This window comes from Phocoena phocoena, chromosome 2 (assembly GCF_963924675.1).
Source record: "Phocoena phocoena chromosome 2, mPhoPho1.1, whole genome shotgun sequence".
In the NCBI taxonomy this organism is placed as follows: domain Eukaryota; kingdom Metazoa; phylum Chordata; class Mammalia; order Artiodactyla; family Phocoenidae; genus Phocoena; species Phocoena phocoena.
The window spans coordinates 11,767,657-11,785,947 of NC_089220.1; the positions used below are offsets into that span (position 1 = coordinate 11,767,657).

The window sequence follows — 18,291 nt, forward strand, 5'->3', positions numbered from 1 at the left end:
ACAAATGTTCATAACAGCATTATTCATAATAGCCAAAAAGTGGAAACAAACCAAATGTCTCTCAACTGATGAGTGGATAAACAAAATGCAGTATATCCATATGGAATATTATTCAGCCATAAAAAGAATACTGATACATGCTACAGCATCGATGAATCTTAAAAGTTATGCTAAGTGAAAGAAGTCAGACACAAAAGGCCACATACTGTATGATTCCATTTTTATGAACTGTCCAGAATAGGTAAATTCACAGAGACAGAAGATAGATTAATGCTTGCCTGGGGCTGAGGAGAAGCGAGAATGGGGAGTGACTGCTAACGGGTACGGAGTTTCTTTTCGGGGCGATGAAGTATTCTGGAATTAGATGGTGGTAATGGTTGCACAACTCTGTAAATATACTAAAAAAAAAATAATAAATGTAACTTTAAAAGAGTGAACTTTAAAAGTATGTGAATCGTATCTCAAATTTTTTAAAAAAGGCAAAGGCCCTCCTTAGAAAATTGATTTTCTCACTTCTGTTTCAGGCCACCTACTGGTTCATGAAAATATAGAAAGTTTGCAATGACGCTTGACATTTATAATCCCGCTGCTACAAATATTACAACAAAATTTCTTTTTAACCAAATTATAGATATCAGCTGATGGTCCGTTGTGTTTACTTTGCCTCTGCACAATGACGATCTGAAAGTGCCTCTGAGTTCATGATTTACCTCAGAGTCCTTTTTAAAATTTATATTTTTCTTAAGTAACTGAGACTAAACAAATGACTTCATTTTAGAAATTTTAGTAATACTGTCACCTAGAAACAGGTAAAAATATTGCTCCTGCATTGACATTAGTTAGCACAGCCATCTTCAAGCAGTACTTTAAAATTTAATTCCTGCTCATAGGACAATAAAAACGCTAGGCAAGAGACAATTTTTCAATATCACTATTGCAATGTAATATGTATAACCAGATGCTTTAAGCCATGAAACAAATGCAGACTTTCTTTCCCCTGGAATATAAATAGGATTCTAGGCTTACTCTATTCAGTAGTAAGAGTTTAAGTGATTTTTTTTTCAAAGCTCTGCAAAGAAAACATACTCTTTATCTTCATCGTCTGTAACTTGTTTTGTGTGTCTGGTTTTCAGTACCAGAAGGCTGTAAACTTTGCATTAGCAATTTAACTCACAATAAAAGCTTTCTAAGCATTTGAAATAGAGTGAAATATTAATTCTTGTCTGATATCACTGAGTTGTATTATACATAGTTCCATATAGTTTCTTAAACAAGAAATCTGACCCTTCTAAAAATGCTTAAGTGTAAAGAGTAGGGTTTAAATAAGAAATAAACATCAAGGTCTGTCATGATTAAGCTACATTCTAAAAAAGCACCCACAGATTACAATAGGGTGACATGACTTTCATTTTTAAGTCAATGAGAACTGCATATACTGTTTTTACTCTTAAACACAAGTGGTTTATACTGTATCAGGGCTGCTAGCCCCAAGAAAGAGATGAACATAGAATGGACGGCCTTATTCAACTTCAGTATTATTTCTGTAGTAATGTGTATAAAATCCAACCACTGCTTGGGCAACCTTAGGAGAAAGCAAGCCTAAGAGATGAAGACCTTTACACCTTTTAATTATACTGTTACCTTATAAAAATATGAGGTTCAACATTTGTTTCCCTAAAAGCAAAGCACAAAACAGTCTCCAGTACAGCAACCTAGCTGATAGTTAAGATGTGTTTAAAATGCATGCAGGACCTTTAAGACTAGAACACGTCAGGGAGTTTTTCTGAATTATGCATATTCAAATGATGGTGTTATAATTCAAGCTGAACAACAACAACAACAAAATCTTGACAAAAAAGGAAATGGGAGAAATAAAAACTGGTTTCTGAGCCAAATGTGTACCATCTCACAGTAGCGTGAAGTACTGGGAAACGTAGGCATGGAGCAGATAAGCTCCCTGTGAAGAAAACTGCATACAGGAATGCAAGAGAAGTACAGCACACACTCTGTTTTTTTCGTTTTTTAAATACATAGGCTCAAAAAACTGTTTCATCAGGGTTTTCTTATAGTGCATCTTTTTAAGATAAATTCTCATTTTTCATTCCAGAAAATGTAAGAAACAGTTTGCAAGAATTCATGCAAACATGTTTCTCTAAGGCCATGAACTGGTTTGCTAAGTTGCATTGTTTTATTCAAGTAACAAGCCCTTCTAGAATAAGGGGTCTCTAAAGGAAGCCAATCACCTTCAACTCCAGGGCCTGCACACTTGTAAGGATCTCTCACTCTGAAAGCCAAAAGGTAGCATGCTCATTTCAGCATTAGCAATATGGTTTCTATTTACATTTTTAAAAATCTAATGCATGTTAAGTTTTTCTGGCAGATTCTTTTTGTATGTTACAAAACGAAAATGCAAAAGCTTAGAGTAAGAATCCTTTTTTCTTAGGAAGGTCAAACAGATACTTCTTGACATCATGTCCTTTACACAATGGCATACTGTTCATATAAAAGGTCTCTTATCCTATAAAAATCTTGACAAAGGCAGCCTTCTAATCCAATGCGTCCAGTTTCCGTCTAGAAACCAAGTAAAAAAAAATAAGTTATTTAGCAGACTTTCTATCCATTAACATGCAGACATAATAACCAAAATATATTAACTAGATTGCTCTATGACTGATTAGGAAATGGACTGCTCTGATTCACAGAATATGGATATAATATTCAAGTCATGAATTTTACATAGACACATAAATGTCACAGGATTCAAATAATAAAAATTTACAATAAAATTATATATCACGTCTTTGAGAGTCACTTTTAAAAGCCGTCAAGGTCATCACTATAAATGTGATGTCTTCACTATAAATTACTGATCTCCAGTTTCTAAAATTAATTCAATCAAGAATTACAGAATTCTGAAATTGAGATATTTGTAATGAGATGGATAGACCTAGAGTCTGTCATACAGAGTGAAGTAAGTCAGAAAGACAAAGACAGATACCGTATGCTAACACATATATATGGAATTTGAGGGGAAAAAATGTCATGAAGAACCTAGGGATAAGACAGGAATGGAGGCGCAGACCTACTGGAGAGCGGACTTGGGGATATGGGGAGGGGGAAGGGTGAGTTTTGACAGGGCGAGAGAGAGTCATGGACATATACACACTAACAAACGTGGTGGGGTGGATAGCTGGGGGGAAGCAGCCGCAAGGCACAGGGATATTAGCTCGGGGCTTTGGGACAGCCTGGAGGGGTGGGAGGGGGAGAGTGGGAGGGAGGGAGATGCAGGAGGGAAGACACATGGGAGCACATGTATATGTATAGCTGATTCACTTTGTTATAAATCAGAAACTAACACACCATTGTAAAGCAATTATACCCCAATAAAGATGTTTAAAAAAAAAAAAAAAAAAAAAAAAAAAAATACTTGTCTTTTCAAGTATCTAATAATTGTTTTATTATTTTATCAATTTATAACATCTTTAGTTAAATAGGAGGGAACAGTAGTTATTGTGAAACTAAAAACATGTCAGTCTTAAGGCTAAAAATTAATTTCTTACAATGTCCTTGATTATCTTTGTGATTTCTGATATTTATTAAAGGAAAATAATAAAAAAAAAAAAAAAAAAAGAATTACAGAATTCAAAATAACTAAACATCAGGAGCATCTGTTCAATTCAGCCCTTCTTAAAAACACACTTACTCTACGGACTGCTACTTGATTGTTGCAAACGAGTACACCTCCTACGAACTCAGCTTGGATCCCCTCCCTTAAAAGAACTTGTTTGAAGTCCGACAGTCTTGGTTCATTCATAAAAACTGACTGATGTCCAGGAACCTTAGATAAGGTTAAAGGGGAAAGAACTTCAAATAAAACACCAGACACACAGTTGTACTGAATGAAGTGAAATAACACATGATCTCTAAGATATTTCCTATTATCCCCTGAATTCCTTTGACAGATCATTTCAAGACTATAAATCACATTCCAAGTTAGTCTGAATTTTACCTCATGATTTTACATTATGAAGCCCTTCACATTTTCTGAATGTTTCACAATCAATTTTATTAGTCGTGCCTCACAATAGCAGAACGCCGTTTGATCATGTTATGCTCTTCACTCCCCCACTTGCCTAAGGGGGTCAACTAGAGTGCGAGTAGGCAGAACTGAACAAAAAAATTCATTTTCCAGATCCCAGTCCTTTGTATACAGTTCAGAGGATAATTCTCCCCTGATCCCACTTCCACTTTCCTTCCTCCCTCACAGTGAATGCGTGGGTTTTAGAATCAGAAAGGCAAGCGGTTCAACCTAATGCCACTGCTTTGAATATATTCTCTAGCCATAGAGGATATATGCTCTGAAGTTGCTTTGACGAGTGCCGGCTTTAGCACAGAGAGAAGAAAGTTCCTAATTCCTCCCCACAATTTTGTTGTACTTGAAGGGAATCCAATGACAGAGGCCGTCTCTCCATTGTTTATTGTATAGGAGGGCCAAAGACATCACTTGACAGTCGTGTCAGACTCTCATAATATAGTTTTAATATTGCTTTAAGTTAATTACCTGGAAGCTCTGCCAGTTAACTAGCTATCTCTTGAGAACACGTAAATAAAATACTAGACTAAAACTATACCTATAGGAAATAAATGATTTCTAACTGTATCAAAACCAAAAGTGGTTAAGTTGAATCAATAACACACAAAAATGGAGTACAAGAGTATAACATTCTTAGAAAATTATAAATCTCCTAACTGGAAGCAGGTAGATGACCCTCACAATCATCAAACTTAATATTTAAAAATCCATACTGAAAAACAAATCATGAAACAATTATGTATCTTATAAGAAGATCTGCTAAAGGTTTCCTTACTATCGTTATCATTCTCTAGCCATAGAGGACATATGCACGCACACTGAGACATATCTTAATTTTTTTTAACTCCAAAATGAGCCTATATATGACATATTTTAAATGGTTAAAAACATTTAAAAAAACATTCAAAGGATGACAAATTAAAGGAGCGAGAGAAGCAGCACAAGCTTTTTACCTCATGAGGTGGTAAGGGTTCCAAAGTAGGAATGATCTCACTTTCTTCACCTGTTTCTTTCTCATCGTCTCCAAACAGACTTTTCATGGCCTTCTGCTGTGCTATAACGCTAGAATCTGAAGGAGCGTCCACTTGCATTTCTGAGTCTTCTCCGTCATCCTTAAGTTCTCCTTCTTCTAAAATAACTCCTGTGTCCACTTTGGAAACTCTCATGTCTAAGACACCATCTATCCAAGCTAATTCAGCATCTTTTGCCTTACAAAACTGAAGGGAGCTGACAAGTGAATCTTTTAATCTCACCTAGATATGATGCAAAGGGGAGGGAGAGAAATAATGCCCAAAGAGTATAACTTAACAATTAAATATGATCTATTATTATTTTCGAACTCTAGTACTGTGTATTAAAATTTGAAAATCTTTCACTCATCTGATCTTCACTGTAACTGGTAATGACCTAATGGCCTGTAAAATCATAGGGCCCCTGTCTACTTTCTTAAAGTTCTTAACCTTGACTGTACATTGGGACCACACGGGAATTTTTTTTTTTTTTTTTTTTAACATTAACGCCAGGGTCCCACCTCCAGTGATTCTAATATAACTGGTGAGACTAAGGCCAGAACATTGAGCCCCTTGATTCCCCCAAAGCTCTCCAGATGTGTAGCCTGGGTGGAGAACCACTGATCAGTCTCATCCCCTAGGGCCTGATGCTACTTCAGAAGTACTGAATGGCTTAGGGTTTCCTCAATATACCACACAGTTTCACACCTCCATATTCCTGGAACGCTGCTTCCTCTTGTTCTGCCCAGAATGACGCTGCTGCCTGGTGAATTCCAATCCATTTTTTCCAAACAAATATAGACACCACTCTTGCCTTACCTGATACCATCTCCCACTACCAGATATGAGTTAATCAAGCCTTCCTCTGTGCCATTCCTGTTTTCTATACCTGTCTCCATTTTTTTCAATTAGGAATAGAACCTTAACATCTGTGAATTTTTAGAAAACTTCTGAATTCCTAAACACTCCCCATTCCCCTCACCTCTACACTTTCACAAATGTTGTTCCCTCTGCCTGGAACACTTTTTCTCCCTCTCTTTACCACTCTATATACCACCCTGATAACCAATCTAAATAGCCGTCGGGATTCAGCCTAGTTATCCCTTCCTCTGGGAAACTGTTTCTAAACCTCCCAAATTTGGGTTGGAATCTCCCTCTTTATACTCTCATAGCATCCTGTACTTCCTCTATCAGAGGTATAACAGTATGATAAATGCTATTTCCTTGGTACAAGCCCCACAGACTATAAAATCTGCTAGGACAAGGGACCACATTTGTTTCGCTCACCACTGGATTCCTAATCTATCTGTCCTAATCTGCAACAAAAAGTACTTACTTCTACGTGGCTCAAATGCCAGCGTACTTACCTGGTAGATATGAGTTTCACTAGTGGCATCGACTGTTTCATGTAGCTTTGGCATGTACACTTTAATATCTTTCCCACCAAACCCACGGCAGCACTCTGCAAGATCCTGACTGGCCTCTGGTGGTCCATGGACAATGATCAACTGTCGTGGTTTCATTTGATTGATGATTTTCTTAATGGAATCCCCATCAGAGCGTCCTTCATAGTCTATGTAAGTAACCCTGGCTCTGTAATTACATGATTATTCAAGCTTACTTTTCTGGTAAGTTAATTCTAAAATTAGGTTTTTAATGGCTTTTATCATCAGGAAAGAAATGTATCAATATGTAGAATGAGGATTTGAGGAATACACGTGTTATATTGTTAATATGTATTATTGAGCTCTTAGCCACACCCAAGAATGTATACTAGATGATACCACTAGACAAAAAGCCACTTTGCTCTCTGATAACTTGAAAAAATATATTCCAAAATGATCATTTACTGGTGTTAACTGCACTAAATAAAGAAAAAAGGTTCACAATTTTTTAAGGCACAGTGGCTATTTTTAAGACATAGTGGTATTTTTAAGACACAGTGGTATTTTTAAGATGTTAATGCACTCGCAGAGATGTTTGAGTCAAGGAGTTTATTAAACAAGCATTTAGAAAAATTAAACTTGGAATTATACAAGCTCACCTGCTACTAGACTTACTAGAAAGACCAGAAAGAATGTTTTTTCACATACATGTACAATTTAAAGTTTAACCCCCTCCTCACCACCAATTCATTTTGGCATTCAAATATCATTAATGAAGGGGAAAAAAACCACCATACTTCACAAGAAGAAAAAAATTACATTTTAAAAGCACAAACTTACTAGAGGATATTCAGAAATCTCACTTTTGAAACAATGTAAATTATGTGACTCAAGCGCTTGAAATTTTACCTCCTAATCTATGCTCAAAATGCAACGAGAGCACTTACTTTATTTCTATAGATTCTGTTGTAGAAATACACTTAGTAGGAACATCAGATAAATCCTGATCCATGGGTTCATCTCCATTTGTCAGGCCAGACTCTAATTTGCTTTTTTCTTCTTCAGTAGCTTGAAGTTCTGGCACTAAGAAATCCTCTGGTCTAAATAAAAAGTCTCTAATTAGAAGCAGTAACAAGCAAGCCAATATTATTTAATACATACAACTAATTAGTAGATGGCATAATTTTTAGACTCCTCACATATATCAAGATTCAAATACACATTTGATCCAAAGTCAGTGCAACTTCACAATATCAATTATCAGATGATTGCATATATTACGTTCTTCATGACCATCAAGGCGTACACTTTAAAACACCATGTGGGTGAGTGAAAAGGCCCTATCTACACACGTCATTAGAAGACCTTAGTGGCTATCATAAGTATTCTTGCAACCTGGCCCTGCATTTGTTTCAGTAATTCTTTTTCTCAATTTCTGTGGTTTCTCTTGTCAATTTCCAGTCCTTATAAATCTCAGATCTCCTTTGGTTTCCTTAAGACACCCACATTATTCCTTCCCTGCCCGATGAAAGCAGATGACTCTCCATTTTTGCACATTACAGAGAAACCTGAGATACAAAACCATTAGCCCCTCAAAAGCCTTCATCTTTATTTCAACAAACTACTAGCACGACTATTTTCCAATATCAGAGAGTTGTACATTAAAATTAAAAAGCAAACTTTTTTAATGTTCTCTCTGATCTCTACATTTATCATGCCCTACCCCCAAATCCCCTCACACTCCTGAGAATCCAGGCCTCTGTCGCCCAACATCTAGATTACTGCAGGAGCCCAACATCTCGAACTGTAATCCACATAACAACTGTAGTAGCAACCACTTAAAGTGCATTTACTATGAGTCAGGTTCTGTGCTAAGCGCCTTCAAAAGCATAACCTTGTTGTATTCTTACCCCCATTTTTCAGATAAGAAAATTGAAGCTGAAGAGCACTGTCCATATGATAAACAGATTGGCCATTAATTAACTGAAATGGTAAGCAAACTCACCAATACTGTTTAGATTGTTAGTTCTTCTCCCTACTATTTTAGAGGGCCAAGTAAACAGTAGAATTTTCCTAATGAAATTCAAGGATGACCTAAGACCATAGGCTCAAGATATTTACAAAGAAAGTAAAAGAGAGGGAACTAACTGTGTTGCGGTGGCAAGGGAGAGACAGGTAAGTTTTCCAGTGGTTTGTGAGGCCAGATTCAGCAGCCTGAAAGCTTGGGATGGGAAGGTAGAACCAGGCTGAAGGAAGAACATGGGTAAAGGCATGACATGAAAAAGCTGAGCAGGGGGAAACTGAGAGAAGGCTGGAACCACCGGAGTGGAGAACACACACTGCTGTAAGAGAAATATAGAGAAATATAATAGAAAAGTAGGGAGAAACCAAATTGTGAAAGACAGCGTGCATTATGCTAAAAGGCAGTTGACACTTACTGATCTTTATTCAGGATAGTGGTGTTTTCAAATCTGTGATTAGAATGTGTGATTTCAGTTGTTTTTCTAATAGTGGGTATAGATTTGGTAGATTTTCTATGGTTCCACTCACACTATCTCCTATTCCTCTTGTAACTAAAGCATGTGTGCAGCACTACTTGAGACATAAACCATTTCCCAAACTTAACATAACCTTAGCCATCAAAAGTTCTTCCTATCATATGTCTTTCTCCAATGCACATCCCTTACCTCTTTTTAAGTGGGGAGGGCATGAAAGAGTCCTGATCATCATTTTAAACATTTCACATACCTAAGTAATAAAACTACCAGTTTTCCTTTATTATTAACTCTCTATATGTTCCTCGACCTTTCTATTTTTATATTTCAAACTACAAGCTGAGATACTCAGAAACTAAGTACATGATGACCAGAAAGACCAAATTCTTTGAGCTAAAATGACAATACAGTTACTACCTCCAATCTGTAAGAAAGAAAAACTTGTTTTGCTCACATACTTGATAATTTCTCCATATTCATCCCATTTAATTCTTTCTTCTGGGGCAGGAAACATAGGATAAGACTTTTTAGCCTGTTTGAAGAAACTTCCTTTACGACTACCTTCACCTTTCATCATCAGGTCGTGCTTAGTCTTATGAGCTGATGGCTGGTCAATATCTTCCTCAACGTCACTCTCATCACTGGAATCTATGTCTGCCCTAAGGGAGTTTGGGAAAAGGTAAAGGTCATAAAGTCCCCAAAAGACTTTTAATTAATATTTACAAAATTATTAATGAATTAACATTCACTATTAATTCAATGATAATGATAATATTACTGGATTGATATTTTGTGACATAGAGCATTAACAGCCAGTTAGTAAATTAACATTAGCACTGAAAGGATTTAGTATTCTAGCACCACTGGAAAGATGTAATAAAAGTAATAAAGTCAAAAGAAAATTTAAATATTTTCAATTAAACGTTTTTGTCCAGAAATAAGTTATCAAATTACTTACATAAACTTCTAATCTGTCTGGAAACAACTTACTCTTTTGACTGTTCAAGTTTTTTAGCAGCTTCTTTCTTTAGTTTCTCTTTTTCCAAGTATTCTTCAAGTTCTTTCCCTTCAAGTTTCACACGTTTCCTCAACTAAAGAAAAATAGCAGATGAAAGGAAATATCAATGTTAGGGGGTTAAGGCAGTGGGGTATGAGATACATCACATCTCTAAATTGATTCATCATCTTTAAACTAAATTTTCCTCTGAAATTATTTAAGTTTCCATTATGTGCAATTACAGATCCTATTTAGATTAGGACTAAAATGGAGCTGTCACATTTCCAGGATGGGTTTAATTTAAATCAAACTGGCTAAAAATCACCAATCAGGCAAAGAAAATACAGAGAAGTATTTTTATAATTTGGTGTAGGTGAGACCTACACATGACATAAAACCCAAAAGAAAACGTGAATAAATATGGTGACAGGGAAAAAAATATTCTGACATTTTAAATCTCATGAAATTTAAAGAAACTGAGAAAATTATTTGCAGCACTATTTGACTATCAGAAGCTACTCTGTCCTAAGAGCTCTTCCAAATCGGTTAAGAAAAAGATCAAAAAAGGACAAAATGATATACAAGCAATTTATAAAATAAGAAAAATAATAGCCAAAAAAAGATATATAACTTTACTAATGATTTTTGAAAAAGATTTAAATGTAATACCATCTTTTAATTTATGAAATTGGCAATGCTAATTACTAAATGGGGAAAGGGTACTTTCATCTGCTCTGGGAAAATTAGTGCGACTATGTTAGAAGGCAGTTTGTCAACATCTAAAACTAAAAATGTGCTTGTTGTTTAACACAGCATTTCTACTTCTAGGAATTTATCCTACTGAAATGATCACACAAACATGAAGAAAAAAAGTACATGGCAGCAATGTTTGTAATAGTAAAAAACTGGACATAACTTTAAAATCCATCAACATGGAATGATTAAATCAGTAGTTCCCAAACTTTTTGATCTCTTTTAGACTCTTAAAAATTACTGAGGGCTTCCCTGGTGGCGCAGTGGTTGAGAATCTGCCTGCCAATGCAGGGGACATGGGTTCTAGCCCTGGTCTGGGAAGATCCCACATGCTGCGGAGCAACTAGGCCCGTGAGCCACAACTACCGAGCCTGCGCGTCTGGAGTCTGTGCTCCGCAACAAGAGAGGCCGCAATAGTGAGAGGCATGCACCCCCATGAAGAGTGGCCCCCGCATGCCGCAACTACAGAAAGCCCTCGCACAGAAATGAAGACCCAACACAGCCAAAAAAAAAAAGATTCTGAGAACCTCAAATAATTTCTGGGTTTTGTGGGTTATATTTATTAATACTTACCATATCAGAAATTAAAACTGAGAGATTTAAAAAATATTTATCTGTTCATTAAAAAGTAATAAAACCATTCATTACATGTTAACATTAACATCATTTTTTACAAAAGATAAGTATAGTTTCCAAAGCAAAAAAATTAGTAAGATGTATGGCATTATTTTACATTTCTGCAAGTCTCTTTAATATCTAGCTCAATAGAAGACAGCTGGATTCTCACATCTGCTTCTGCATTCAATCTCTTGCAATATATTGTTTTGGTTAAAGTATATGAAGAAAATCCAGCCTCACACAGATGAATAGTTGGAAAAAATTTTTAAATAGCCTTTTCATGAATATTCTTCTTTGATATTACATTAAAACTCAGAAAGTGGTAGTTTCTTAAAGGTTGGTTGTAATGTGGAATCTGTAACGATACCGATAACTTTTATACTGTTACTAAAATTTACTGATTTATCTTACACTTCGGATCTTTTATTTGTACATTATTTTGCAACTTCATGCAGTAGTTATTTGGAAAATACTAGTTCACTAAGTTACACAGATCTTACAAATATTGACAATATTTTTAAAAATCACATTTGCAAATATCACCACCAATCTCATCAGAAAATTCTTTTAAGTTGTCAGTCTCACAGTGACGGGCGTAAGTTTTCCAAAATTCTAATTTTCACTTGAAAGTTTCAATTTTATCAGATTGAGGCAAGAAATGCTATCAATTGTTTTCCTTAGATCCACAAGCTCAATTATTTATTTTTGGGAAAATATTTGCCAAATAGCCAAGTCTGAATAACTATGTCATTACTTCAAGTAAAACCAGTGTTTCAGGAAAAAAAAAGTGGCTAGTTTAACTCAACAACTCAAACAATTACACAAGTGGTTTTCTTCAGGACAAACATCATATTTCAGTATGCAACACAAGTGCTTTTGTATATTTCACATCTTGGCACTCAGATTATTAAAAAAAACCTTTTTACTAGAAGGATTTAATTAAGTTAGTAACTTTTACTGCTTCATCAAGGACATTCTTAAGTGAAACTGACTTTTTTGAACTACAAGTGTGTGATAATGCAAAATGCAGTGATTAATCATACAGTTTGGTGCCACTGCCCTGATTTATGCTAAGGCACCAGCACTTTACCCACCATTGCTTTCACTCGTCAATATAAATGTAGACACAGTAAAAGGCAAATAACATCTTAATATTATCATGAAAAACAGTCTGTGGACTCCATGAAAGCATCTCAGGTAGTCCCCAGGGGTCCTTACACCATACTTTTGGGAACCACTGGATTAAATAATCAAAGTACGTATACATAATGTATTATTAAAGAATTATTAAAAAGAATTCATTCACTTATTCAAAAACATTTGAAAATTTATTAATACCAAGTATTAAATACAGTAAATCTGTATCTACTTTCACTGTTCAAAAATATGTGGATAATTTGGCCCCATTTCTTTTTTAAAAAAAATCATATAGATATTTGTATGTAAAAAGAAAAAGAAATCTAGAACATATATGCTTCAAAAATGTCAAGTCATGACAACTAAATGCAATGTGTAATCCTGGATGGGATTCCGAACAAAAAAGGAAAGGGTTGGGCTTCCCCTGGTGGCGCAGTGCTTGAGAGTCCGCCTGCCGATGCAGGGGACACGGGTTCGTGGCCCGGTCTGGGAAGATCCGCCACATGCCGCGGAGCGGCTAGGCCCATGAGCCATGGCCGCTGAGCCTGCGCGTCCGGAGCCTGTGCTCCGCAACGGGAGAGGCCACAACAGTGAGAGGCCCGCGTACCGCAAAAAAAAAAAAAAAAAAGGAAAGGATAATTATAAAGGACATTGTTGGAGCATTCACCAAAAGTCAAGTGGAGTCAGTGGATGAAATGGTAGTATCATATCGGTGCTTATTTCCTTATTTCAATGGATGTATTATACAACAGTTTTGCAGGAGAGTCCTTGTTTCTAGGTAATACACACTGCTGTGTTTAGAGGTAATGATGGAATACCTGCAGCTTACTTTCAAAAAAATATCTAATATTGTGTCTATATGTATAAAAAGAAGTCATAAGGCAAATCCAGTAAAATGTTGACAACTGGGAAATCTGGGTATACTATTTTTTATAACTTTTCTGTTAACATTGAAATTATTTTAAAATAAAAAGCAACAAAAAAAATTAAACCAAAATCAAGTGTTTCTACTATATAGGATGAAAGAGTGATTTACATGTTACACCTGGCATCCCACATTTGCTTACTTGGAAATAAGTTCAATTTAGAAAAGTGTCATTATTTTCCTGTAGTACACACTCTCAGCAGTTTACATAGATCTCTATCTTAACCACAAATAAACTTTGACAGAACATTTACCTCATGATTTACTTTATGCCTGTTGCTATAATAAATTCTACTCTCCATCTTATTTTTCATTTAAGGTATCTAAAGTTAATGACTATATTCAAAAACACATTTCTAGAATAGTCAACCCTAAGATGTTTTTCACCCTAGTCCTTCACTGTATTACCTCCAAGTTATTCCTTTTTCCTAATCAAATTTACTCCAATTCATTAACCCTTATTCATTTACTGTTTTTGCTCTTCTTAAATGAGTAAGATTTGACTCTAGAGAATGATAAATGTAGATGAAAAAATACCATACATAGTAAACTCTTATCTAACATGATAAGAAATCTGGTTTATTGCCTATTCACCTATTTGGTCATTCATGAATTCAACCAACACATTTATTGAGGACCTTCAATGTACCAAGCACTGTTCTGGGTGCTAGGGATACAAAAAAACAAGCTCCCTTTCTCATGGAACTTGTATTCTAGTTGGTAGTAGGAAAAGGAAGACAACAAACAAAGGAAAATATCAGATAGTAATGGGAGCTAGGAAAAATAAAGTAATGTGATGGGTTGGCAACTAACTGAGTAGTAGGCTGGTGGTCAGAGAAGCCCTACCTGAGGAGGTGACCTTTAAACTGAGACTTGAATGACAAGGAGTGACCAAGTGCAAAGCTGGGAAGACCATCAGAGGCAGGAGACCCTGATGCAGTGAAGCAGTGTTGAGCATAAAGACAATGGAATGACATATGGTCAGAAAAGTGGGTGGAGATCAGGTCAGTGGGATCTTGAAAGCCCAGGTAAGGAGTGTGAATTTTATTCAAAGAGTAGAAGGAAGCCACCTGAGGGTTTAAGCAAGGGAATGACATGAAATGATGAATTTTTAAAAGATGCCTTTGGGAGTTGTTCAATGGGTACAGAACTTTTTGCAAGATGAAAAGTTCTAGAGATCTATTGTACACCAATGTTCATATAGTTAACACTGCTGTGCTGGACCCTTAAAAATGGTTCAGATGGTAAATTTAATGTTATGTGGCTTTACCACAATAAAATGAGAGACAGAGACAGAGTGAAAGGGAAAGATATGTCTTTGGCCGCTATGAGAAGAAAGGATTAAGGGAGTATAAAAGTAAAAACAGTGAAACCAATTAGAAAACCACTGCACAGTCCAGGCAACACCACTAGCATGGGCTAGGATGATTGGGAGTGGAGATGGAGAAAAGTAGACAGATTTAGGATATATCTGGAGGTTGAGTCAATAGGACTTTCTCCTGGATTAGATATGGGTAGTGAGAGAAAAGTAAGGAACTGAAAATAAATTTTAATAATCTGTGCATTAGAAGCCTGGATAGTGGTTACCCGTGGAAGGACAGGGAGGATCAGAAAGGGGGTATCTGGGGTACTGGTAATAGTCTGTTTCTTGATCTGGGTATAAGCTAGACAGGTGTGTTCAATTTGTGAAAATTCATCACGCTGTACACTTACAATATGCAAACTTTTCAGTATATATTACACTTCAATGAACATTTTTTAAATTTCTGTATTTGGGGCTTGAATAAATATGTGGAAAGCACTGCTAGTCCATGACATGAGGAAGACTCAGAGAAGAACAAGTTTGGGAGTAGAGGAGGAATAGTAAAAATTACTTTGGATGTCACCAAGTAGAGGGAAAAGGTGATAGATAATGGAGAGAAAAAGAATAATTACAGAAGAAATACCCCTAACAAGGTGAGAGGGCAAAGAACCCTAGACATATGGGGCTTCCCTGGTGGCGCAGTGGCTGGGAGTCCGCCTGCCAATGCAGGGGACACGGGTTTGAGCCCTGGTCTGGGAGGATCCCACATGCCACAGAGCAACTATGCCCATGCGCCACAACTACCAAGCCTGCGCTCTAGAGCCCGCGAGCCACAACTACTGAGCCCATGCGCCACAACTGCTGAAGTCCGCGCGCCTAGAGCCTGTGCCCCGCAAGAGAGAAGCCACCGCACCGCAACGAAGAGCAGCCCCCGCTCACTGCAACTAGAGAAAGCCTGTGTGCAGCAATGAAGACCCAACACAGCCAGAAGATGGAACAATGATGATTAGCAGAAGTGGTGAGGTTCATGAATTGAAAGTCCCAATGGGACCAAAGAATTGCTGGCATGAGAGTACTAGAGAAAGTCAGCTATGAGACCAGAGTGGGATGCTTGAGGGAGAGATCTGGAGATCATAACAAGGTTAAAGGTATGACCATGGGAGTGGACAGCATGATCATGGGAAGGGATGGCTGAGGTGGAGTGGAGGAAAAGATCATTAAGAAATAAGGTGTCAAGGAACTGAGAGGGCCAAAAACTGGATAAATCATACATATGGATGCTAAAGTCATCAAGAATAGAGTCCTGAGTATGAGTGGACTGGAAGACTGTGAACCAGGGTCTAAAGTCACCGATGAACAACAGAGAATGACCAAGAGATCAGTGTCTGAAACAAGGAGGGGTCAGTGTATTTTCAAGTCTGACAGCATGAACTACAGAGGGAAGAGAAATGGCTTGAAAGCTGCAACACAGAACAAGGATACCTACCCCGCCCAAAGTACACAAAGCATGAAAGAGAAGGCTACAGGAAAAAGAAATCATCAGGAAATAGCCAGATTTCAATTACAGGAAGGATGTGAAAGGAATTTTTCAAAGAGCAAATAAGAATACAGCATATATGCATACTCTCTGGGTATGGTTCCAGAGGGTACCATGGAAGGGTTCAATACTGAGAGTTTCCAATTAAGGAGCTCTGAAATATGTGCTGTTAAAGCTTCTCTACTGTTAGATAAAAATCCTGAAACAACTTCAAGTTTTATTTTGGGTCACTGTTATAAACATCTTGTATAATGTACCTCCCAAACAATTTTAAGATAAGGTTCATGGACTTCCATGGCAGTCCAGTGGTTAAGGCTTCATGCTTCCACTGCAAGGGGCATGGGTTCAATCCCTGGTCAGGGAACTAAGATTTCACACGCCACACAGTGCGGCCAAAAAAGAAAAAAGATAAAGTTCAGATACAAGCACTTACCTCTATTTCTGTAATTTTTTCAGAAGGATTATCAATTAGGAAACGTGCTAAAGTCCCAGGAGTAGTTCTGTAAGTTAGAATGATCGAGTTTTTAGGGTCCTGGCACCACTGAATAAAGAGATCCCTTGAAAATCCACATTCCAGGTCGGGCTGGCTGGCAAGTACCACTTTAGGGCTAGGTACTCGAGCCAAGTCAGAAAGACCATGACATAGAGAGAGATGACGAAACTGAAATGGATTATTTCTTTTGTCTTCAAAACATCTCATCAATTTATCACTCATCCATTCTACCTAATATGGGGGGGAAAGGTGACAATAATTAGAAAATACTGTATTATAACCTCAATGTATCCTACAATAGTCAAGGAGTTCAAATTCCATCTTGTTTAAAGTCTTTTTCCCACCAATGGCTGCTTATATTTGTACCATGTTAATAAGCAGCTTATTGTCTGTTTCTATTCCCCATCAGATCTTCCCAGAAATTCATCCCTAGAAATCTAATTTTGCATTATGTTGCAGTTATAAGTCACCTTAAATCTTATTCAGAAGGCGGTATATAAGTTCTAAATGAATATCTTACCCCAGACATTGCTACTTCAAGAGAAAGAGCTTATCCAAAAGGAAGAGAAAAACAGATTCTAACAATTATATCCTATGAAGTAGGTTCTACTTTTGCCGTCATTTTACAGATTGTGATACTAAACATTAGAGAACCAAGTTGCCCAGTCTGTAAAATGGGGACAAAAACAGAACCTACTTCATAGGATATATAAGGATTAAATGAAAATAATACACAAAATGTACAGAACAGTAAGTGGTTGATTTTTAGTTTTTATCATCATCATCATCATTATCAACATTATTATCATCAACCCGAAGAGAAAAAGAAAATCCAAAGGGCAATTAACACATTGTTTTCCCTAAGCCCAATCTCTGTAGCAAACATCTTTATTACAAATGATAACATGAAAACAAACCTGGGACTTAGAAAACTCCACCACATTATAACTGACATTATTTAGGAGTGCCAATGAGTAAACACCCAATCCTGCATCTTTAGTTCTCCAAATTTGATCAAGGAGTTGAGCAAGTTCCAAAACCCGGCCAGCAGTGTCCACTGCTATTAACACATTTCCATCACCTCGAAGTGTTTCCAGGACATTTGCTAGAAAACAAGAATGTAAAATCCTTACAGAACATAACAATACTTTGCTATAAAATTAAAGATAACTTTATCTCCATGTTTTTACTATGAAGACTATAATTTATAAGAATGCCATTAACTCTCAATTTTTTTTTCCATTGAAAAATTATAAATCGGTGGTTTCCAACCCTTTCCCCCACAGTATACATAGAAAATGACATTTGTATAGTATACTGGGAAAATTGGGTGAATAGGGCAAATGCAATCAGCCTTGGGTTTCCAGGTCACTCTGGTCTTACCTGCCTACCTCAATGAACTTCATTATAAAACATAATTCCCAAATTTATACACACACATTTATAGTTTAGATTAATACATACATGTTTTGTATGTATGTATGCCTGTAGAATAAAAGATAAATAATATTCCCTCTTCCAATAAAAGACTTTCTAGATGAAAGT

General features: G+C 36.6%; 1 protein-coding gene across 1 annotated transcript in view; it reads right to left on the reverse strand.

Moving 5' to 3' along the window:
- Positions 1 to 2,166: 2,166 nt before the first annotated feature.
- The window catches only part of CPSF2 (cleavage and polyadenylation specific factor 2), a 30,199-nt gene continuing 14,074 nt past the window's right edge, over positions 2,167 to 18,291 (reverse strand). The window contains exons 8-16 of the mRNA XM_065871032.1: positions 17,664 to 17,851; positions 16,687 to 16,977; positions 9,974 to 10,074; positions 9,442 to 9,642; positions 7,436 to 7,588; positions 6,471 to 6,696; positions 5,047 to 5,346; positions 3,704 to 3,838; positions 2,167 to 2,571 (exon numbers count right to left, since the gene is read on the reverse strand). Of these exons, the coding sequence (XP_065727104.1) occupies positions 2,479 to 2,571; positions 3,704 to 3,838; positions 5,047 to 5,346; positions 6,471 to 6,696; positions 7,436 to 7,588; positions 9,442 to 9,642; positions 9,974 to 10,074; positions 16,687 to 16,977; positions 17,664 to 17,851 (1,688 nt within the window). The 3' untranslated portion in view covers positions 2,167 to 2,478. The remainder of the gene's footprint in view (positions 2,572 to 3,703; positions 3,839 to 5,046; positions 5,347 to 6,470; positions 6,697 to 7,435; positions 7,589 to 9,441; positions 9,643 to 9,973; positions 10,075 to 16,686; positions 16,978 to 17,663; positions 17,852 to 18,291) is intronic.